Raw genomic sequence first — 22127 nt, forward strand, 5'->3', positions numbered from 1 at the left:
CATTAACATTTCTCACCGAATAAAACTCAAATTCATAACTACTTAGAGTTGGCCACTAGTGACTCATTTTATATTTCTTGTAATAATATTATTCCACCCAAGAGTTCCTTTCACAATTGACTATATATAAAAATATACAAAACAGAAATAATACATTTTTCAATCATGCTAACTGAAACATGTCAGAAGAAAGAACAATGATTTGAAGTGCAATGAGACAGAATCATGAGCAGATTTCAGTAGAAAAGAAGTAAACAAAAAAAGTTGGTATGCATGCCTGATACCCCTTTCAGCTTTTTCCATTAGAAGAAGAGTGTTTGTAGCTGTGGAAGAGTTTAACTAGACGCTCGAGCACTGCAGCGCTTTTGGAGAAGTAACCGGAGAAACCAACCGGAGCCGAAGCAGGAGGGAAGTCTTCAGGGGGCATAGCAAAAGGTCGAACCATTTTTTCCATAGTCTCCAGTGTTAAACATGAACCAATTTCTTGAAGCCTCTCTGGTCCCATTATTGGAAGCGTGTGTTCCCTCAGCAATGACTCTGCCTCGTCCTCATTGTTCTGTTTTTTTTTTCACACCATAAAATTATATATTTTTCGGACGTTAAAAGACAAAAAACAATAGTGGCTCTTCTTCTTACCTCCTCCTCTAAGGGAGACAAATCAGCTCCACGGCTGAATGTAAGTTCAATGCGGAATCTCATGGGATCTTCGAGTGATACCTGCAGCGACCAGACAATAATATTGTTAGATATGTTGAAGCTTATGAGGAAGGGACGTCAGAAGTAGTGTGAACCTCGGTGTTTTCAAAGAGCCTTAGGACAATGTAGCTCATGTAATCGAGTTCTTTTGTTTTGCAAAGACGTTCCAGTGCGTTCTGGCAGATGAGACTCTCCTCCCCTTGAAGTGATTCGTCCAGGTTACAGTATCTAAGTACGTTCATCAGCGAATGAATATGCGATTCCTGTTCCATCAAAGCAGTTTCACTCTCAATTATTACATGCACACACACTTACAAGCAAAATGGAGAAAGAATTAATGAAACTTACAGATGTGAAGTAGAGTCTAGTCCTAACATGACGTTCAGGTGTCTTGACATTTGCATACCTAAAATGAGAAAAAATGAAAAGAAAATATACAGAAACCAAGAGAAGGAGAAGCAGAGAGTAAGCTATTACTTAGGATCTAATCGGTATTTGGTTTCTTTATCATCATCATCTTCATCCTTATCGCCTGTGCCAGGTCGTCTCAAATCATCTCTATTGATAAAAAGCTTTGGTGGACTGTTCTTGTCTTGTTGCTTTTTGGTGGCACATAATGTGACTTGTTGTTCTTTCAGTTCAGCAACATTCATTGCTTCTTCTCGAGTATTCCTCAAGTCTATCAAGATTTTCCCCATTAAGCGCCTAGCGACCTATATATATTTTTTTTGTTTTACATGGAAACAAACCAAAAGGAAGAATATATTTTTTGATAAGATGTGAGGCCCTGTGGAGACAATATCAACTACTCGTAGCTAGAAAATGTTACCTTTGAACCGATTTTAAGTTTCTGTTGCGGGTTGATTCCATACTCATTTGGGATGACACCATCTGCAAGCAACTGCCAACCACGTAACACATAATTTATAGTCATAAGCAAACACAGTCAACGCATACCAAGAAAGGTCATTATCACTAGTAACGCGCCTCACAGTTTACAAACTACTATTATAAGTGAAAAGAGAGAGAGTTTGAACCTGTGCAACTCTGAAAAGTTCATCTAGTCCTTTTAGACCTAGATGGGAATTATGCAGCATGTCGTACCTAGTGATGTTAACAGATATATTAAAATAACTAAAGAAACGAGTAACACGAAAGCTAGGTGTGTAAATCTAGAGATAGACCCAAAAAAAACACCATAACATATAACTTACTTGCATGAGTCATAAACATCCGGAATCTGCGTGATGTCAAAACGGCTGCAAAGTTTAAACTCAACTATTAGTGCTACTCTCTCACTCATAAACCTATACCAGAAACAATTTTAGGAGCTGGGAAGCATTAGTAAATTAAAATTTGAATGATAAACTTTAATTACTCTTTTCTTTCATTATAGAGATCCCTTGCGAGTTTAATCCATCGAGCAAACATAAGAAGGAACCCTTCATTACCGCATGGTAATCCAGAAGCAATCCTATCACTGTCAATGTTTGTCTTTCCAAGAGCCTTTGCTTGATCATACATATCATATGGCTCAGTGAGGTTCTCCTTCTCATCCATTGCAAGTATTCTTACTTGTTCAGTCACATTCTTGGTCAATTTCACCTAATTGAGGGAGCCAAAAACAAAAAAAAATGAGAACAATACCACAGAGGTTACCAATGTGCTCAGTGCACTACGCTATTCTAGGTTGTACTTGCAAAAAAAAAAAAAACTAAAACATGGAGTTGGTTATTTACTTCAACTAATTAAGAGTAGATGTAAAAGTGGGAGTACCAATTCATGGAGGAGTTCATGAGCATTGGGAGGAACTCCAGCTCCATCAGTCATCCAAGGGAATTCTTCAGAGGAGCCGTACTCATTGATCATCTTTTTGCCACACGTTACAATCTCATTCAATCTAGCCTGCATATATAGTCCAAGTATAGTGAAATCAATTTTGTTGATTTATTGATACAAACACTTTAAAAAAAATGATGACTCATCATGGGACAAAACCTTAGCCGCTTCCATTTCAGTGCTGGCAGTATCAAGACCATCCAACATGGAAGAGTCCTTGCTAACCAAAGAAACCTAGAGAAAAGAACAAGATAAAGACATTAGTAAACACATGATACAGTATTGCAAAATCACCATGGTATCTCAGTAAGTTAAAAAGGGAAAACAACCAGGATTGGTGTTAGCTGTCCTTCTAGGTCAAGTAGGCCTTTAGCAAAAGCAGCTGCAGACATCTGGTCAACATTTGCAAACCAGTTTAATAATTTTTTTCGATATCTTCAGTAGTATCAATGGTAAAGGTGGTACCTGAACACGTCCCTCGTCAGAGCTGTAGATTTTAAGGTCATGACGGTATGTACTATGGAGACGAAGCAAACCAGTCCCTTCACCTGGATACATATTGTATCGGAAGAATCTACCAAGTTCTTCTGCCTGCATGCAGATGAAGCAAAAATACATCAAAAGGCCATAAGCTACCAAGTTCTTCCATGCATATATTTGGAATACATTTTTAAAAATGACAAATTAACGGTAGTATATGTAAACCTGTTTTCTGCCAGCGTGTGTTAGAACACCACCGTATTTCAGAATCATAAGGGCCTCTACGGGTCTTTCTTCTTCTCCTTCACCATCCCACTTCAGCGGCTTCAGTTGAACCTTCCTGTATATTCCAGAGAAATGTCCACCCTGCCCCATACCAAAAGCTTCTCTACCATGTAATTATTTCCACCACAACATAAAAACTGGATATTTTCAAATAATGAGAGCACAATAGAAAAGAGAAAGTACTAAAGAACCTCTTCAAGAACTGCTTTAACTTGCCGAAGCTTCTCAGCATGTTCAAGGTCTTCTGGATCACTATCACTCTCACGACCTGGTCTACAAATATAATTAAAAAAAAAAGGAAGACCTTAATGTCTTTACCAGTACTATTCAACAGTAATTACTCTGTTTCGAAATAGACTTTCATGGGAGAGAACAAGGCATGCTTTTATTAACAAGACATATACAGTAAAAGAGTCAGTAGGGTCATACCTTGTACGGGGAACTAACATTCTTGTGGCATCTAATAAGTCTTGTAACTGGACGGCACTTTTAAGTTTTGTCTGCAAAAAATGACAATATGTAAGTTAATCAAGGCAGATAAAAGTGGATGGCAAAAAAGCTCGAGCCTCTCTCTCTCTCACCTCAGCTCTTGGCTTTCCACCATTGTACTTCAGCATCAGGTTTAACAGTTTCTCCTCTGTAACTTTTAGTTTCACCTTTTGTTTTGGAGTTCGATCGCCACTGTCATGTAATAACAAGAAGTTTGCATAACGGAGAGAGGTAATTGATTTTGATTATATGGTAAAAACATACTTACTGTCGAATAACAGCAATAACACAACGTAGCTCTTCTGACTGCCCACTGCCATGGCGAGTTAGTCCTTCATTAGGTTTTACAGGTTTATTGATCTTCCATGGAAAAGTTGGAGGAAGAGTCAATGAAAGATGTGGAGCCTTTGCATCCAAACACATTTTTCTTAGCACACAAGCAGCATCGTCGTAATACCTTAATAGTGTATATGGTATGAGAAGTTTGTGAATAATAATATTTCAAAGATGAAAAGGACATTTTGAGAGTTAAAATAAAGTGCAGAAATGCTATATAGCTTACTTGTAAGAGTTCTTGACAAAACTCCATCCATTTACATCACAAACATATGAACATCCCTCAGATCGTAGAAGATCAAACCCACACACCTGAAATTTGAAAAAATAATAAAATAATATTGAAGTATCATTTATAAAGAAAATATAACTCTGCAAGAGCCAGAGGGATTGGATTCAGAACATACCGCTTGCCTAAATGCAATGCAAAGTTGTCTAGCCATTTGCTTTTCTGCAGGTGTAAGCAACACTGGATATCTCACCTGTTCAATAAAATATCACAAAACTGATAGAAAAGCTAAACATACTTCTTAATGTAATGATAGGAGGACGTACTTCCTTGCCATCAGTATTTCTCATAACAACACCATCAACAACAGGCGACTTTCTTGCTTCAGCATGTGCGTATTCAGGACCCACTGTGTACACCTGTATTTTAGCCAGCTGATTGTCAGTTGAGAATCCATGAAAAACAAAATATGTTCACCAGACAAAACACAACCACAGAAAATAGGAGCTATATCAGCTAAGTCATGCATTTAGGACACTTGATACTTAGACAATAACAAACACTGTACTATTCTCCGTAAGATTAATTAAGTTGTCAGAAGATGGGAATGAACTAATCACAAACCTTGACATCAGTTCCTCCAGTGGGCATAAACTCCTCATATATAAAGGAACCCTCTCTCCTTACTCTTCTGACTTCAGGATGAAACTCACTTGATCTGTTCCCAATCTAAATGTGAAAGTGAAGAAAAACTAAATATATTATCTGAAAAATTAGAGTCCCCTAGAAAGATGCCACAAATTGTTATGAAAATATGTTGGAATATAAAGAATTCAATCAATAGCAGCCAATTTCTTATGCAGAGATACCTTGCGGAACAATTCTTTCATGCCTCCACCTGCAGAGCTAGGGTAGTATATCATGATACTATGATCATCTCCTACAACACACACAAACTGTTAGCAGATAATTATGAAACAGTCTGCAAATCATAAGAAAGATAGAACAAGGAGGATAGCCAGAATCATATAACAATTAAGAACACTAAATAATGAGTATATGACCTTGACAAATCACCCCTGTTCAAGTGCATTTGGTTATATTTCTAGTTTAGACTTATGGATAAATAGATAATAAGCTGGCAGACCAATGCATGAAGCAAAAAGAGCAAGAGAAGGTCACCATTGACAGGCTTTTCCACAAATGGCTTCCAGAAGCGTTTACCATTAACCTCAACAAAATCTTCTTCCTCGACAAAATAATCTATTTCTTCATTTGGTACCTTTCTGTTGACACAAGCATACCTCGGAACTGGAATGCCATACATCTCAAGATGCTGAAAAATGCCACACAAAGGCTATATTTGTTATAGTAAAAGGAAAAATAACATATGTATTGTATCATTAGCCCTGAAACTTTGACGAATTTATCAAAAGTGCACAGAACCCACTTTATTGCAGTCTAATATACATGCAATACCTCATACACCTTGCGGCGATCATGAAGAAGATACTGTGGATCTAGTTCATTCACTAAAAATGGCCTGAACAAGACAAGTTTGAAACGTCTTCAACCTCAGAAGCCGGAGTTCTGAGAAAGCTTTATATGGAGCCCAGAGCAAGAAATAAAAAGGTAAAAATCTCACTTTCTTAAAGCAGCATATGCCTGAGCCTTTTCAAGAGGATATCCAGAGGAATGGAAAGCAATCAAGCAATCACAAATGGGCCAGCTGAAACAGCAGATCATCAGGTCAGATATATATATTAACTACTATTTATCCTAGCCAGTACACTAATAAGGGAACATTTATAACTGGGAAAAGGAAAAAGTAAACTATTTAGTACAACAACATACCTTTCTATTGGATCTTCAAGTATGACTTTATCCCCAAAATGTAAAATCTGCGAATAAAGTTGTTCATGACATCACATATAAAAAGAATACAACATACAAAGACAAGGGTACATCTTTTCTAGTCGCAAACTAATGTCAACAACTTGGAAAATGAACACAAACGGAGCATCTTCCAAGCTAAGCATCACAAATAACAAGTCATCTAATCAAAAGCAACCTCTCTCCAGGTTAATTAACAAAGAGTACAAACGTGAGTATAAACTTACCTCAAATTCACCAAACGACTCCAGTCTGTCCAGAATTTGCCCCATGGGACTTGAGAGGACCTATAAACCCATAACGAACTATATATGACCGATGGAGAAGAACGCATAGTGAAACCAAGAGGGCTCAAAAAGAAAAAAACATAAAGACTTCCGAGACTGTTGGTCAGTAGAAGAAAACATCGATCGAGCAGTAACAAAAAAAAAAAAAATCAAAGAAAAGAGAACCTCGGAGCCACATTTCACCTTCTTTTCCATGACGCAGACTCCAACCTTTATCTTCCCACCACCACCACCACCAACAACACTTGCTCCTTCTTCTACTTCCATACTCCTCTCTCGCAGAGAACAAGATGAAGAAGACGCAGATAGACCTACCAGTAAAACAATGATGATCACAAGGCAGAGCAATGCTATAGCTACAATATATAATGCTTGTGAAGAAGGCAAAAAATAAATAGACTTTGGAAAGAAAATATATTAAGAATATCTAACGATTCGAGCGCTGATGAAGCACGAGGACATAGAAGGGACAATCAGTCGTCACTGGCCGTGGCGTTAAGACTAATAAATTAAATAAAAATATGCTTAATTTAAAAAAAAATTATAGTCAAAATGGTGCCACGACTTGACGTTATATTAATATGGTCCGTGAGTTGATAGTGACGCTAAACTTTTTTATTAAATGTGAGTACTAACAAACTAACGTATCACATGGTCCATTGTGTGTGTCACTTATCAAATTTTACATAAAAATCTATCTGTCATTATTAGGGTTCTGGTATGATTTTTGGTCAAGAAAAGAAAATTAAAAAATAAAAACTGTGGAAGAATAAAATCCAAGGATTCCAGGATATGCAGAAGAGGAAAATGTAGTTTAGCTTTTTGGTTGCTTTCGAGCTTTTTCTTATTCTAAACCATCTTTGCATAGAGTTAAAAAGGTTCCCCTCAAAACACAGTAGCTGACATATCAGGCTTTCAGGCTAACAATTCGTTTATTTTAAAATTCTGCTAACAACCGATTCGTTAGATATGATCTAATCTGATATATTCAGTCTGAAGATTTACAGAAAACTTACTAAAGTCTTATTTTGTTTTGGTTCTTAATTAATTAATGCTCTTTTAGATTTCTAATAAGCAAGTGTATAAAAGCTGGTTTAACTAGACTTAATTATAAGCTAGGCCTCCCACCTTGGCCGATGCCTTCAACATCAACTTTTTCAGGTAAGGTTTAATTAAAGTACCTTGTTTATCACACAAGATATCATCATGAATCACACAAAGCTTGTTAAGCAAGAAACCTAATAGTGTTTTGAAGGATCTGATTATATTTTGCGTTTTTTCCAATTTGCGCAAAAAGAAAGAATACTTGATATCAAACAAATTAAATGAAGTTTGAGTTTTGTAGAAACCACAATTAAAGCCAGCTAAAAAGGTTATACAGAGGGAAGTGGATGCCTTGTTGGTCAATAAGTCTTTGGAAATCTCAATTTAAAAAGAAACCGCTAATTATTCCATCATAACAGTGGCTGCTTACAGGATAACATTTGGATCCATAAACTACCACAACCGTCCATAGGGTATTTTTAGTTTTGCCGCTGCGGTATTGACAAACAAACGGGCTCTTGATCCTCTTCGGAGATTGTTGTAGATCTTTGTTGACACATTATAATTTAACATAAAAGGCAAAAAAAAAAACACTGATCTTTTATCAATCATTGCAATTGTCATGTTTTTTAAAGGTGATTAACTCGGTACTTCAAACAATTATGTATTAGACTTCCAAGATGATACAATTCAGCAATATTAAGTTTGTTTTCTTATTCTTTCTGATACGGGTACGGCAATTATCATATTCTTAAAGTGATTAACTCGTACTTGTTCTTGTCCAATTCCAACTTGAACGCTTGAAAGCTTTCCGTGAGGCCTTTGCAAAACACTAAGTCTATGCTCAGATCGTTATGAATTCATTCTCACTGATTCGTCAAGAATCTCTGAAGTCTGACATGTGAATATTTTCATAAAATCATCACCGCAGAGACCAATTTATATATAAAAATAAATCAAAAAATTATAGTTTAACAGGAAGGAAGATGGTTGAGAGATCAGAGTTTGGTTAAGAAAGTTTTCGGTCACGGTTAATCAGAAACACGGACCAATTTAGTTGCTCATCATATCTCTTCTTTCTCTTATCCTTCAAATCGAAACCAACACACACATGTCAAAAAAAAAAAAAAAAAAAAGAAGGAAGATCACATTGTAAAATATTGATCATCAGAGACTTAAATACTAAGAATCATCAAGTTCATATTGTTGCAGTTATCAACTCATCATCTGATCTATTCTCATTGTACACTCAAACAGAAATCAAAACTCTAAATAAAGAAAAAGAATGAAGATGAAGAGAGAGAGAGAAGTCTAAAATTGAGCTATGGAGGAGAGAGATGGGTGATTCATATTTAAAGTAGGTGCCACCGGCGGTGACAAGGAGAAACCCTAGCGAATAGTGGTCGAATATGGGCTTTTGCATAAAGCCTAATATATAACACCTGCATGGGCTTTCAGGCAGAGCAACCGAGTCCATGTTGTTCCTTTGGAAATTTTGGCCTAATATGTAATGTGTCTTGGACTAACTCTTTCTGCTTCTCCATAATTCTCTTCAATGCATCATCTTCCTGGCTCTTGTGTGGGTCCTTTGAACCATCTCCTCCCACTTGCAGCTCATTTCATGCTCAACCAGACTGCAGAATCCATCTTCATCAGGGTAGTACAAGTTACTTTACCCCGTAAGGGGCAACAAGACATGTTAATAATCTCTAAAGAGATTTATTCACAGAAAAGATTTGTTTTTCTACAAATGCAAAAGACTCAACATTATTGTTTCGTGTGTATGTTTACATCTCAAGCCTCCCATCGACCAACAAGATATGAATACAACAACAAGAGAGTAGAACTGAGAGAGCAATTGCAAAAAAAAAAAAGCAGAGAATAAAAATAAATTTAAATCCTGGAGTCTCGAGACTCAGTTGTTGACAGTGGTGACATGTTTGAGGAGCATCTCGACAACATCATTGGAAATCCTGGAAGCTTCGTTTTTTGAGCTGTTCGATTTTGGCATCAGTCTCTTGCTCCAGCCTCTTCACATTCGCACTTGATCTCTTTCTCAGCCTCTTCTTTGGCTTGCTTCAGCCTTGCCATCTTCGCTGCAACACCAAGATCACAAATAACAAACATAAAATAATCAAAGCTCCAATCCAACAAGGAAAAATTGGCCAACTATGCATTAATCCTCAACAAGTACTACAACAACTTCCACACTGTCTAGATAGATCATTGATAGATATGAAGTAGACAAAGTTTGAATATGTATAGATTCCAGATGGAAAGCATGTCAAAGAAGGAATAAAAAAAAGGAGAGAAATTACCGGTCCTGGCAGAATTGACAATGTGTTGAGCTTCCTGTTCAGCAGCAAGCAACTGCTGGACCCCCCCCCCCCCCCCCTTGACCTCCTCCTCCTCTGCTCGATTCCATCCCTCTTTTATCCTTGGATAAAAAAAGGTCATGAAGTTTGTGGACCAACACAAACATAGACTTCTATAACATTATTTTTTTTGACACAAGCTTAATTAAGAGGTGATGTGAGTGATCTAACTAACTGATCACACTATTTGGTTTGGTGGTGGGAGATCTTAATGACAAGTACTAACAAAGGACGATTCTTGATTCAAAATGAAAAAGTGTTGGTTTTCGAGTGTTCAGTGGGAGAAACATAATTTGATCCGTTAATTCAAAGCAGATCATTTGTTAAATCTAGCAGCAATCCATAACTCGGACAACAAGTGGAAAAGGAAAAAGAAAAAAATAGATCCAACTAACAAGTAGTCAACAATATGACCTCAGGCTGAAATTTAACTGCGACTCTGCGACTACTAACATGAGTAGTAAGTGGGCCACGTTTATATTCAAATGATAGCCAATTTATAATGGGCCATATTTTAAAGAAAAGCTTACATTCTGATTGAGTCCACGTATATAAGAGAAAAGGCCCAAATATATTAATTAATAAATGAAAATGTATAATTAGTGTTTTTTGCGCTTTCTGTCTCTCGCTCATTCATCCAAACAAATATTCCTGACACACACTCTCTCTCTCTCTCTAACCCTGAGTAAAAGAAAAGTAAACCAGCCACGTTTTTGTTGCTTTCAATACGAATCACAGATTTGGATCTCTCATCTCTCTCCCTGCATCCATGGAGTCGGATAATAGTAGCGCCGGTTTCAGCTACTTGGGTCGCAATTTCAGCAATTTGAGTGTCAACGATCACTCCTCTGCTTTCAGCGACTGTAACAGCGACAGATCCGGCGAATTCCCCTCCGCTTCCTCCGAGAGCCGCCGCCTCCTCCTCTCCTGCGCCTCCGACGATCTCATCCGTCACCTCGTCGCTCATCTCGATTCTTCCTCTTCCGTCGAAGAGCAGAAGCAAGCTGCGATGGAGATCAGGCTCTTGTCCAAGAACAAACCCGAGAATCGCATCAAAATCGCCAGAGCCGGAGCCGTTAAGCCTCTCATCTCTCTCATCTCCTCTTCTGATCTCCAGCTCCAGGAGTACGGAGTCACTGCCATCTTGAATCTCTCCCTCTGCGACGACAACAAAGACCTGATTGCTTCCTCCGGCGCCATCAAGCCCCTCGTTAGAGCCTTGAAGATGGGAACTCCCACGGCTAAGGAGAACGCCGCCTGCGCTCTCCTCCGGCTATCGCAGGTGGAGGATAACAAAGTCGCCATCGGAAGATCAGGTGCGATTCCTCTCCTTGTCAACCTTCTAGAAACAGGAGGAATCCGGGCCAAGAAGGACGCCTCCACGGCTCTCTACTCCCTCTGCTCTGCTAAAGAGAACAAACTCAGAGCCGTGCACTCCGGAATCATGAAGCCTCTCGTCGAATTGATGGCTGATTTCGGATCCAACATGGTCGACAAATCGGCCTTCGTGATGAGCCTGCTCATGTCTCTGCCGGAATCTAAGCCGGCGCTCGTCGAGGAAGGAGGAGTTCCGGTGCTGGTGGAGATCGTGGAGGCGGGAACGCAGAGGCAGAAAGAGATAGCTGTGTCCATACTGCTTCAGCTCTGTGAGGAGAGTGTGGTGTATCGAACCATGGTGGCGAGGGAAGGAGCGATTCCTCCGCTTGTGGCACTTACTCAGGCGGGAACGAGTCGTGCAAAGCACAAGGCGGAGGCTTTGATTGACTTCTTAAGGCAGCCTAGATCTGCTACTAGTAACAACGGTGGAAGATGATTCAAGAACCTTCGTTCTGAAAGTGTTTATGATTCGATGATCGTTTCATTGATCACGTAAGTATATTTATACAAGAGTTCGTGTCTATCGATATCTAATGATATCGTAACTACACAAGGATATACATAAGAATATACTCTAGGATATTATCATATCCTAACTAACACTCCCCCGCAGTCGGAGCGGAGGTTCTCGAACGCTCAGGCTGGAGCGAAAATCTGTGAACAATGAAGCAGGCAGACCCTTCGTGAATATGTCGGCATACTGCAAGTGTGTAGGAACGTGAAGCACGCGCACCTGACCCAACGAAACACGTTCCCGAACAAAGTGAATGTCAATTTCAATATGCTTCGTTCTTTGGTGGTTGACAGGGTTGGACGACATATACACCGCAGAAATGTTATCGCAGTAGACGATCGTTGCCTTCGAGAGAGGGCACCCTAGATCAACAAACAGGTTTCGAAGCCATGTCGTCTCAGCCACTGCGTTAGCTACACCACGATACTCTGCTTCTGCGCTGGAACGGGAGACTGTGTTTTGGCGTTTGGATGACCAGGAAATGAGACTATCACCAAGAAACACGCAGTATCCAGAGGTTGATCGTCGCGAATCAGGACACCCTGCCCAATCAGCATCGGAGTATGCGATCATATCAGTAGTGGATGATTTAGTGATCTGAAGGCCATGCGTGATTGTGCCCTTAATGTAGCGAAGAACTCGTTTCAGTGCGTTGAAATGTGGTTCCCGTGGATCGTGCATGAACAGACACACTTGTTGAACTGCATACGAGATATCTGGACGGGTAAGAGTGAGATACTGAAGAGCGCCTGCCAAGCTACGGTAGAGTGAAGGGTCCGAGACACGCGGTCCGTCATCAGCAGCTAACTTGGACTTTGTATCAACGGGGGTGAGACAAGGCTTGCAGTTTGTCATGGACGCACGATGGAGAATATCTGCTACATAATTGTGTTGGCTGAGAAACAGGCCTGTGTCATTGTAGGTTACCGCAAGACCAAGAAAATGGTGGAGCCGTCCCAAGTCAGAGATGTCGAACACGGAAGAGAGAGCCTTGATGGTGGCGTCAACAAGGGCCGTAGTGGAGCCTGTGAGAATGATGTCATCCACGTAGAGTAGAATGTAGACCAACTGCTTGCCATTGTTGAACACGAACAAGGATGAATCGGTGCGGCTCTGACGGAAACCAAGTTGTTTGACGGCAGTTGCAAATTTAGTATACCAAGTGCGCGGTGCCTGTTTAAGTCCATACAAAGAGCGTTTTAGTAAACAAACATGAGTAGGGTTGGTCTTGTCGACATAGCCAGGTGGTTGATGCATGTAGACTGTTTCCGCCAGGTCACCGTGTAAAAATGCATTCTTGACATCAAGTTGGCGAAGAGGCCAGTCCCGTGCTACTGCTAGATGAAGAACGGAGCGGATTGTTGCGGGCTTGATGACTGGGCTAAAGGTTTCATCACAGTCAATGCCTGGTTTTTGTGATTTGCCGTTGACCACCAGTCGCGACTTGTGCCTGTTAATCGTCCCATCTGCATTAAACTTATGGCGATATAGCCACATAGAACGAAGAATGTTAGTTCCCTTAGGGGGCCGAGGCACAAGAGCCCACGTACCGCGTTTAATATGAGCATCATATTCCTCATTCATTGAACCGTTCCAACGAGGATCTTTTGCAGCCTGCACATGAGAAAAAGGAAGAGGAGAGACAATGTCTGTATGAAGGCAAAGAGGAACCCGGGGTTTTGAGATACCGGATTTACTTCGAGTGACCATCGAATGAACATTTGTAGTAGTAGGTAGCGGAGGAACGCCAGCCATAGGTGTGAGAGAAGGAGGCGGAATGATTGGTGGTGGTAGCAAAGGAGGAGGAGAAGGAGATGAGTTGGGAAGACTCGGTGATTGAGGTAACACCGAGAAAGGGAAGACGTCCTCAACAAAGGTCACATGGCGTGAGATAATGATCTTGCGAGTGGCAATGTTAAGACACCTATAACCACGATGGTTAGAAGGATATCCTAGAAACACACACGCCATTGAGCGAGGAGCAAGCTTATGAGGAGAAGTAGATAAAGTGTTAGGAAAACAAAGGCAGCCAAATACTCGTAAATGAGAGTAGGTAGTAGGAAGATTAAAAAGACGAGAAAAGGGAGTAAGATTGTTAATAGCTGAAGACGGAAGAAGGTTGATGGTGTGTACTGCCGTGAGAAGAGATTCGACCCAATAACCGATGGGCATGTTCGCTTGAATGAGTAAGGTGCGAACAAGGTTATTTATTGTACGAAGCATTCGTTCGGAGCGCCCATTTTGCTGGGAGGTATGTGGGCAAGAGAGACGAATGGTAGTGCCGGTGGCTGATAAGTGATCAAGGAAAGCACGACTCGTATATTCGCCACCGTTATCGCACTGAAGAGATTTTATGGAAGTCCGAAACTGTGTTTGAACATAAGCTGAAAAATGAAGAAATTTAGCAAATGTTTCACTTTTACGGTGCAAAGGATAAACCCAAACAAAATGAGAGAAATGATCCAGAAAAATAAGATAGTATTTGTAACCAGAATTACTCAAGACGGGAGAAGTCCAAATGTCTGAGTGTATTATTTGAAAAGGTTCAGTAACAATAGTTGAAGAAGAAATAAAGGGAAGGCGAACATGTTTGCCCAACTTGCAAGCATGACACAAAGTTGTCATATCCGCATTATTATTAGAAAAACCCAAAGAATGTAAAGCACGATTGATGGAACCACCCGGATGACCGAAGCGCCTATGCCAAAGAGAGCCGTCCGCAGAAAGAGCAAGAGGAGAACGCGGAGGAGGAGAAGGCGTCACCGAGTAGAGTGGTCCAGAGCTATCACATCGGAGAAGTTTGGTCCTGCTCAGAAGATCCTTAACAGTAAAACCAAATGGGTCAAATTCGACAGTACACTTATTTTGAGTAACAAATTGACGGACAGAAATGAGATTTTTAATGAACGAAGGACAGACAAGCACATTTTTGAGATGAAGTTGTTTAGAAGGAGAAGCTAAAACAGCATTGCCCATATTAGTAACAGGTGCAATAGAACCCTCACCGACGCGGACAGAAGGGATGATACTCATATTAAGCACAGACGAGAGCATACCTGGCTGGGCCGTGATGTGATTGGTAGCTCCGCTGTCCATATACCAAGGTGAGTCCGCCGGATTCTGCAGGCTCATAGTGTTGAAGGCTTGCGCAAGAGCTTGTGGAATCAGAGTGTGCGTGGCAGCCGTAGATGGGATAGTTTGAGCAACGTGAGCCTGCGGTTGAGGCGAATACGGTCCAAGGATGCTGCTTTGCTTAGCCACCGGAGGTGCTGATGCAGTCGGGTATGGCATCATAGGAGGACCGCCATGGTAATACGGAAAGGGCCACTGTTGTTGTGGATGAAAGCTCCATGGAGGGTAAGCAAAACTCTGATGCGCAGAGTTGTTGTAGCTATTGTTGTATCGTCCTCTGCCTCTCTTTCCGCGACCTCCCCCGCGACTGTTGTTGTTGTAATTCCGATTGTTGTTGTTGGAATTGTTTCCTCTGTTATTGTTGTTGTTGTAGTGTCGAGTCGTGGAGTCAGAGGATTCATTCGCAGCCAACAGAACATTTGGAGATGAGGAGTTGTCGCTATGAGTTACGGCGGGTCGAGTTTGTCGGTTGAGCCTTTCTTCTTCTGCAAGTAACATTGATCGAGCCGTGTGGAAAGTTGGGAACGGGGATCGATGCCGAATGACGTTGTGGATCCCTTCAAATTTGTCGTTGAGGCCATTGAGACAATGGAACACGAGCTGGCGATCAGTTACCGGTGAGTCAACATTAGTAAGGAGATCGGAGAGTGATTTGAGCTTGCGACAATACTCCTGGATGGATAAGTCGCCGATTGTGATTGTGCGAAGCTCGTTCTCCAGCTGAAGAGCTCTGTTCTCCTTGTTGTCACGAAACAGATTCTCAAGAGAAGTCCATAGATCACGGGCCGTGCTCTTTGGGGTGAGAATTGTTTCAACGAGTGCGTCTGTTATTGTGCCGTAGATCCACATTTTAACGAGTCCGTCTCGTTCTTTCCAGGTTTTCTCAGTCTCTGGTGTGGAGGTGGAGGTGCCGTCTAGGTGATCGAGAACTCCAAACGTGATGCAGTGAGTTTCGAAAATTTCTCTCCATACATCGTAGTTCATCTTGTCGAGATTGAGAACGATCGGGATGTAAGATCGAATCTGACTGATGCTGAAAGGAGGTTTCTCAGTCGTGTTGAGAATTTGCTCAGCCATGGCGATATGTGAGAGAGAAGAAGATTAGAGGAGAGGAAGAAGAAGAAGAGGTGATGAAGGAGATTTCAGGAAACTAGGATCGAGAAAGCTTCTGATACCATGAAAGTGTTTATGATTCGATGATCGTTTCATTGATCACGTAAGTATATTTATACAAGAGTTCGTGTCTATCGATATCTAATGATATCGTAACTACACAAGGATATACATAAGAATATACTCTAGGATATTATCATATCCTAACTAACACGTTCTTCTTTCCTTTTGTTTTTTTTCTTTACACTGTTAATGCTAAAGATACTTACACAGATGACAAACAATCAGACAGGGTAAGAAACTGTAAATAGTTTTGTGCTCTAATTAATATGTATAAAGTTAGCTTTGCTTTGCCTCTGTAATCTAATATCTTCTTGCGTTTGGCTCTTTATTTTTCCTCTCGATTAATTTCATTTTGGTTTTAACAGTTTCACTTCCCACTGAAATCTATATCATCTTGGTAACTATATATCAATTTTAAATAATGTGCACTAGTCTATAAGGAAACATTACTATTTCAAAGGAGACGAATAAAACAGTATTATATGAAAAACTACTGAATAGAATAACAAGTAGACGACAGAGACGTATGTTATTGGGAAGTGGAACAAAGCAAAAGAGAGAGAGAGAGAGGATCATCGCGTTCATGTTTATGTTAACACATAGCACATGCTAAAAGACATGATCCCAAAAACAAGAAAACAGGAAGGAATATGCATATTACTCCCTTCTTCTAAAGCCGCCTGCAGTCTCTTCCTGCGTTTCACCCTCTAGACTCGCATTGAATCTGACCATCTGGATACCGCATTGAGAATTTACAAGAAAAGAAAACACAAAACCTCGTCAAGATCCATTTATTAAAAATAGAAATGGGAATTCATATCCTTTTTAAGATGACAAACTAATAATTAACTCACCTGCGAGATTGACCGCACGGTTAGCTTGAGCATTAACCATTATTTAATTGTCACCTTATATAACTTTTCAAAAAAAAAAAAATAACAGGAGTGCAAAATAATGCGATTGTTAAGATCATAATTCAACTACAGAGAAGGAAGGGGTTAGAGTGGAGGGCTTTACCCTGCCAATGTGTTGAATACGGCATGAGTTAAACCGGCTCATAAGATCCTTGGCATATTCATTAAGCTCCGCCAATTTCGGGTGGTTGACTCTCCATTCATCTAGAACCTGCTTGTCAAACATACAGTTAGATACTTGGAACACAAAAAAAAATAAGAAAGAAAAAAGGTTTGAAGCAGAGAGAGACCTGATTACAGACAAGCAACGAGTCTCCCTTGATGCGAACATTTCGAAAGCCTTTGTCAAGAGCATACTCGAGACCAAGAATGAGAGCTCGATACTCAGCAACGTTGTTGGTGGCAATGCCAAGACCCTGACGCAAATAGAAGAGTACCCTGTTATCGTGTGTAGAACGGAGAACGGCTCCCGCACCAGCTTTTCCTGGTCAAACTCGATGGTACAAGCAACCTGACGAGGTTCGAATATTAACAAGCAAGCATATATATATGAGGATGGGAGCTTAGAGATACTTGAGCAAAGTTGCGAGGTGGTGGAGGGTAAGTAGGTCGCTCATATTGAGCAACTTTGGTCTCAGGATTCCAATAGATGTCGTAGCCGTTAGCGTCCATACGGAGTTCCCAAGGCTGAGGAAGAGAAGGAGCCATAGCAATCAAATCAACGCAAAGCAAAGAGTTTTCTGCAAAATAAAAACATGGCCAAAAAGCTATGAGATAAGTTACTCAATAAGAAGCAAAAAAACAAAAAAAGAAGAAAAAAAACTAACAAGCAGCAGCATTACAATTCCCCTTAAAATAGCAAACAAGTGGAGAGGTCACTAAGTTACACCATTTTCTACTAATTAAATGCATGCTTAACTTTACACCAAAAAAAAAAATGCATGCTTAACTATCCCAAATAGATACAAAGCAAACCGATCTGAGTTTCCGATAGTATTTAAAACACGTACGACAGAGAGATAGCAAGAGCGGCGAATCAAATCAGGATTCACTAGTCTAGGGTTGCTAAGTTTTCTCTCCCTCAACGGAAGAAGAAGAAGAAGACGTACATACCCTACTTATTTCGAGTGCCGCTCAAGTGGAAACGATTGTGCATGTCGACGTCCCTTTTAGGTTTTATTTATACACCCCCCCCCCAACCATCCACCACCGCCTCTTTCTCCTTTGGGCCTTTTCTGGACCCTATACACTTTCATTTCATGGCCCGTTCTTTTCATTTCTTATGATTTATTTATTTTTCATTCAACACACAGACAGTAAACAAAAATAGAAATGAAACCAATTTTTTGCTTTAGTCCAAGAAACGAGGATTTTTTCATAGACTTGAGTGACTTTGACTAATAATAAACGTATTATTTCTATCTCCATACCACAAGAGTTCCCACTTTGGAAGGAAGATCCGGGCTAGGGAGGTAGGTAGATGGAGACTAGAACGTGCTTCATTTTTATCAGAGCGAGCTGGTGACAGAGTCCAAGAATTCTCATTCCTCAAAGATGCTAAGCTGGAAGATAGAGAAATGCCACATTTCCTTGGTCTAGAAGACCAATATTATAGTGGAGAAGAGGACCAAACAGTGACCATAACTTGATGGAGAGAGAGAGACCACTGCAAAAGCTAAGTGTGAGTTTGCATTTCTTTCATTCCTCAGAAGCATTTATCTTTAATTACATTCTGCTGGATCCATGCCTACTTATACTGATTGTTTTGAAAAATAGCATCCACACGAATTTAAGGAATACCTCATTTTACAATGTGTATGTATTTTCCTTCATTGTTGAAGTAATATTTGGTTTGTGCACCCATAAATAAACAGATGTTTTTTTTTAAATAACTATTTAGGGCAGAGTCTAATTGGACAGACTGAGAACGCAATACAACGAGCTGCTTTTGCCAACCTGAACCTTTCGCTCTCTGTCAGCACTCTCTCTATCACTTTTATTATATTTGCATCCTGCAATAGAAAAAAAGAAGCTTTCTTCAGATTATTATCTATACAAGTTTTTCTTCTTTGTATCAAGAACACGAGTAGGGGTTCATAGTGTAAATACTAGTAACCTTTCTTGGTTGTTGAATAGTAGGCCTGACGTTAGCAACATCTCCAACCACAATTATGTTGTTAGTATTTCCTCGATCATCTCTTTCCGTTGGCGAAGTTGTTGAATGCCTCCAATCCCCATTTATTATATACTTGTAGTAGTATCTGCCACATTTATCAACGGTGAATCACCAATGTTATAAAAACGAAAACTCAACCAACATGCGATGGAACGTTTCTTGAGAACATGCACAAATGGTATAAAATCAAAAGAAGCTTAGACTTTACTTTCCCTGTGAAAGCCTAACTTCTGTTTCAAAACGTGGACCACCCTTGTGCGTTGCCTTTATCGGTTCTTTCCAGTTTCCAGTGAAATCCCCAACCAACAATACATCCTCCCCCTGTGACAGAGCAAACCGAGGTCCAACTTAAACCATACATAGAGGCCAGTCGAGTTGCTGTTAAACCTTACAGATCATGCTGAGGCTACTGCAAGAATTGCACCAACAAATAATAAAAGTGTGTGTCACCTCATGTCCATTCCACACAAAGGTCACAGAGTGTGTTGGAGGTTCATCATGTTTGCCATCGTCCACCATTGCAATTAGATCCCACGTTGCCCAAGCAATTGCAGGTCTGTGATACAAATAAATATCAGTTAAATATTCTTCACATCAACACAAAGAAAAGTTAATGAGTCTGCGGGTTAATGAATGATCAAGAAAGAGATGAGATGAGCAAACACCTGTCAGGTTTGCAAGCGTGCAATCCTGTAACGAAACTATAAGCAGCATGAAGAGAGGTATCGGTCATCCAGTGTAGATAAGCAATCACACAAGCTGAAGAGCGGTCAAAACCAGTGGTACAAGTTACAAAGACACGATGGTTCTTTTTAAGTAATCGTAGTAAGAGCCCAACGCAAAGAGGTAGTTTCTTCCTCAGATCAAAGGAATCTGCATCCCTGGCACCAAAAAAGATGAAGACTATTATCATTCTTGCTCACACCTGACTAGAGTAGAGCGCTAAGAAAAGAAAAAAAACACATGAGAATCCTCAATGGAATATGAAATCTGCATACTTAATAGGATAGTTGATCATTAAGATTTCAGATTTCTGGCAAGCATCGTTGATTTTTTGTGAATCAATTCCCCAATTTTGAGCTTCAGTTCCACCTTGGAAGTTCAGTATAGCAGTAATTCCCTAAAGCAGAAAAGCTTGACCAATCAAAACCAAATGTTTGCAATACCATAGAAATCATCAACTAGAAAGCACTCACTGCGTCCGATAGGTTTTCTACATCATCTTCTGTTTGTAAACATGAGCCAACATATATCTGCTCTGTAATCTGCAAAAGGGCCAACAAGAGAAGAATGGTGCTGCTGAGAGATTGAACAAAAAAGGGGAAAGAATATGAACTAGTAAGCTAAATGTACAGACCTTACTGTAACGCATACCAAGAGCATGGTTATAATGCAGCTCTCCTTTGGAGCGGTCAAGGGCTTTGATGTATTCCTCTAAAGGGAAATTACCATAACCCCATTCCCCATCACCAGGGTCTTGTTCTGAAAAGACACAGACAATAGGGCTGATAGGTGGAGAAAGAATGTTCTTGTGCGTCGTCCCTGAGTGAAAGGAACAGCTGTGTTTGGTCAAAAGTTTCCAAGCATGGGGAGTAAAGAATTTGGAGGAGAAGGAAGCATAGCCAGAGTTGGCACTACTGCCTTGGGATGATGCTCTGAGATTGGAAGACAAAAGATTGGGGTTCCAAGTAACAAAGGAGACGCGTCCTCTGTTAAAGAGCAAGTCAAGGTCGCTCAAGTGAAGTAGGTACTGAATAGGAAAAGGGGAGAATGGTCTTTCAAGAACAAAGCTGAAGGATCCACTTCTCTCTACCAGCATCTTCCTGAAACAAAAAAAAAAAAGAAAAGAAAACTCGAATAAGTAACAAGAAACTGGTACTAGACAGCAGTCAGTGATGTAAAGCTCTTACTGGGTGTCACCAATATCATTGATTTCGACAAGAGAAGCATCAGAAGAAGAGTCGGTAGCCTTCTTAAGAGTATCTCCAACCATAATGATCCTCGCCTTCTCCGCATTACTCTTATACACACACAGAATCTCACTCTTTAGAACAATGCACATCTATAACTATAAAGAAAGAGACTCCTTAATTCAAAAATTTGAATTACCCCTACATATACATACCCCCTTTTTGATGGCGTGGACGAACATCTTTCCATCTGCTGACAACGCGAAGCGAATCCCGAGGGGCTTCTCCAGCGTCACCATATACTCATTCAAATTCATCTTCAGCGTTGACGACATCGCAACCACCCTTCTTCTCCTACTGAACCCTCCGACCTTTCCTCTCCCGTTCCCGGATCCGATCACAAGCGACGGAGAAGATCGTTCCATAGCTCCGGTTCGTTGAAGAAGCGCCATAGTTGATCTGAGAGAATGTGAACACCGGAGCTTGTGAACTTCGAAACTAGTGAGCAGAAAACGAGGCGGCAGGCAGATGAAGGAGAGAGAGTAGAGGGGGTAAGGAACTAGTGATCCACGTGGATTCACATGACATGGGTCCCTCTTTCTTCACCTTTCCTTTTTTACTTACAACTTGACACGTCTCTACTCGATTTCCAGTTGCAAATTAAAAAAAATATCTAGTCCCAATTGGACTTGAATGTCACTCCACAAAGAAAGAGTTCCATGCATCAATATTAAAGGATGTTAACTGATATTACTTGTAAAACTATATTGAGATAAATTTGATTTTCTTTTCTTTTCTTATCTTCTTGTTGGACAGGATCAGAGCCCAACAAGGGAATGTGTAATGTTGGACAAGCATTGGGCGCTTGAGATCAAAAGACTCTCCCTACATGGTGTGTTTTGTTAATGATTATAACTCTCAGTTCGTATGGGTTTCTTACACTTCCTCTCACTCTCTTGTATTGCAGAGTCTTTG

General features: G+C 40.3%; 3 protein-coding genes, 1 long non-coding RNA gene, 3 other non-coding genes and 1 pseudogene across 12 annotated transcripts; 1 reads left to right on the forward strand and 7 right to left on the reverse strand.

The window, feature by feature from the left end:
- Positions 1–104: 104 nt before the first annotated feature.
- On the reverse strand, positions 105–6957 carry LOC108857404 (inositol hexakisphosphate and diphosphoinositol-pentakisphosphate kinase VIP1). Of its 3 annotated transcripts, none has more exons than XM_018631388.2 (29): positions 6718–6957; positions 6475–6534; positions 6209–6255; positions 6000–6083; positions 5834–5897; positions 5537–5690; positions 5224–5294; positions 4979–5083; positions 4681–4773; positions 4533–4607; positions 4352–4437; positions 4058–4246; positions 3882–3981; positions 3730–3800; positions 3492–3573; positions 3241–3381; positions 3001–3126; positions 2865–2927; positions 2695–2769; positions 2473–2601; positions 2075–2301; positions 1911–1955; positions 1734–1800; positions 1526–1597; positions 1174–1409; positions 1045–1102; positions 792–959; positions 637–717; positions 105–556 (listed from the first exon to the last, which is right to left on the reverse strand). In XM_018631388.2, exons 1-29 carry the CDS (start codon positions 6799–6801, stop codon positions 290–292), a joined length of 3120 nt encoding a protein of 1039 aa, XP_018486890.1. In that variant the 5' UTR covers positions 6802–6957; the 3' UTR covers positions 105–289. The 3 variants fall into 3 exon arrangements, with proteins under 3 accessions (XP_018486890.1, XP_056866119.1, XP_056866120.1); XM_057010139.1 differs by having other exon boundaries at positions 6700–6957; XM_057010140.1 differs by lacking the exons at positions 5834–5897; positions 6209–6255; positions 6475–6534; positions 6718–6957 and having other exon boundaries at positions 6000–6062.
- Positions 6958–8415: 1458 nt separating this feature from the next.
- LOC130495340 (small nucleolar RNA R64/Z200 family) lies at positions 8416–8512 on the reverse strand. The gene has a single exon (XR_008934612.1). It is a non-coding gene; the product is annotated as a small nucleolar RNA R64/Z200 family (small nucleolar RNA).
- Positions 8513–8572: 60 nt separating this feature from the next.
- On the reverse strand, positions 8573–8651 carry LOC130495421 (small nucleolar RNA SNORD18). The gene has a single exon (XR_008934690.1). It is a non-coding gene; the product is annotated as a small nucleolar RNA SNORD18 (small nucleolar RNA).
- Positions 8652–8740: 89 nt separating this feature from the next.
- On the reverse strand, positions 8741–8811 carry LOC130495333 (small nucleolar RNA Z199). Its single transcript, XR_008934605.1, has one exon. It is a non-coding gene; the product is annotated as a small nucleolar RNA Z199 (small nucleolar RNA).
- Positions 8812–9275: 464 nt separating this feature from the next.
- LOC130495021 (V-type proton ATPase subunit G1-like) lies at positions 9276–10035 on the reverse strand (annotated as a pseudogene).
- Positions 10036–10585: 550 nt separating this feature from the next.
- LOC130512862 (U-box domain-containing protein 4-like) lies at positions 10586–11778 on the forward strand. Its single transcript, XM_057011288.1, has one exon. The coding sequence runs from the start codon at positions 10723–10725 to the stop codon at positions 11764–11766; it is 1044 nt and encodes a 347-aa protein (XP_056867268.1). The 5' UTR covers positions 10586–10722; the 3' UTR covers positions 11767–11778.
- A 4872-nt stretch (positions 11779–16650) lies between these two features.
- On the reverse strand, positions 16651–18252 carry LOC108860272 (uncharacterized). Of its 3 annotated transcripts, none has more exons than XR_008946467.1 (6): positions 18180–18252; positions 17640–17806; positions 17357–17577; positions 17170–17277; positions 17007–17069; positions 16651–16884 (listed from the first exon to the last, which is right to left on the reverse strand). It is a non-coding gene; the product is annotated as an uncharacterized LOC108860272 (long non-coding RNA). The 3 variants fall into 3 exon arrangements; XR_008946468.1 differs by having other exon boundaries at positions 18185–18240; XR_008946469.1 differs by lacking the exon at positions 17007–17069 and having other exon boundaries at positions 18180–18250.
- A 565-nt stretch (positions 18253–18817) lies between these two features.
- Positions 18818–21689, reverse strand: LOC108857336 (phosphoglucan phosphatase LSF1, chloroplastic). Of its 2 annotated transcripts, XM_057011287.1 has the most exons (11): positions 21368–21688; positions 21153–21262; positions 20884–21065; positions 20600–20784; positions 20439–20507; positions 20241–20362; positions 19908–20123; positions 19693–19798; positions 19451–19563; positions 19183–19327; positions 18818–19078 (listed from the first exon to the last, which is right to left on the reverse strand). In XM_057011287.1, exons 1-11 carry the CDS (start codon positions 21602–21604, stop codon positions 18959–18961), a joined length of 1605 nt encoding a protein of 534 aa, XP_056867267.1. In that variant the 5' UTR covers positions 21605–21688; the 3' UTR covers positions 18818–18958. The 2 variants fall into 2 exon arrangements, with proteins under 2 accessions (XP_056867267.1, XP_018486818.1); XM_018631316.2 differs by having other exon boundaries at positions 20600–21065; positions 21368–21689.
- Positions 21690–22127: the final 438 nt, after the last annotated feature.

Source organism: Raphanus sativus, chromosome 5, assembly GCF_000801105.2.
Source record: "Raphanus sativus cultivar WK10039 chromosome 5, ASM80110v3, whole genome shotgun sequence".
NCBI classification, from domain to species: domain Eukaryota; kingdom Viridiplantae; phylum Streptophyta; class Magnoliopsida; order Brassicales; family Brassicaceae; genus Raphanus; species Raphanus sativus.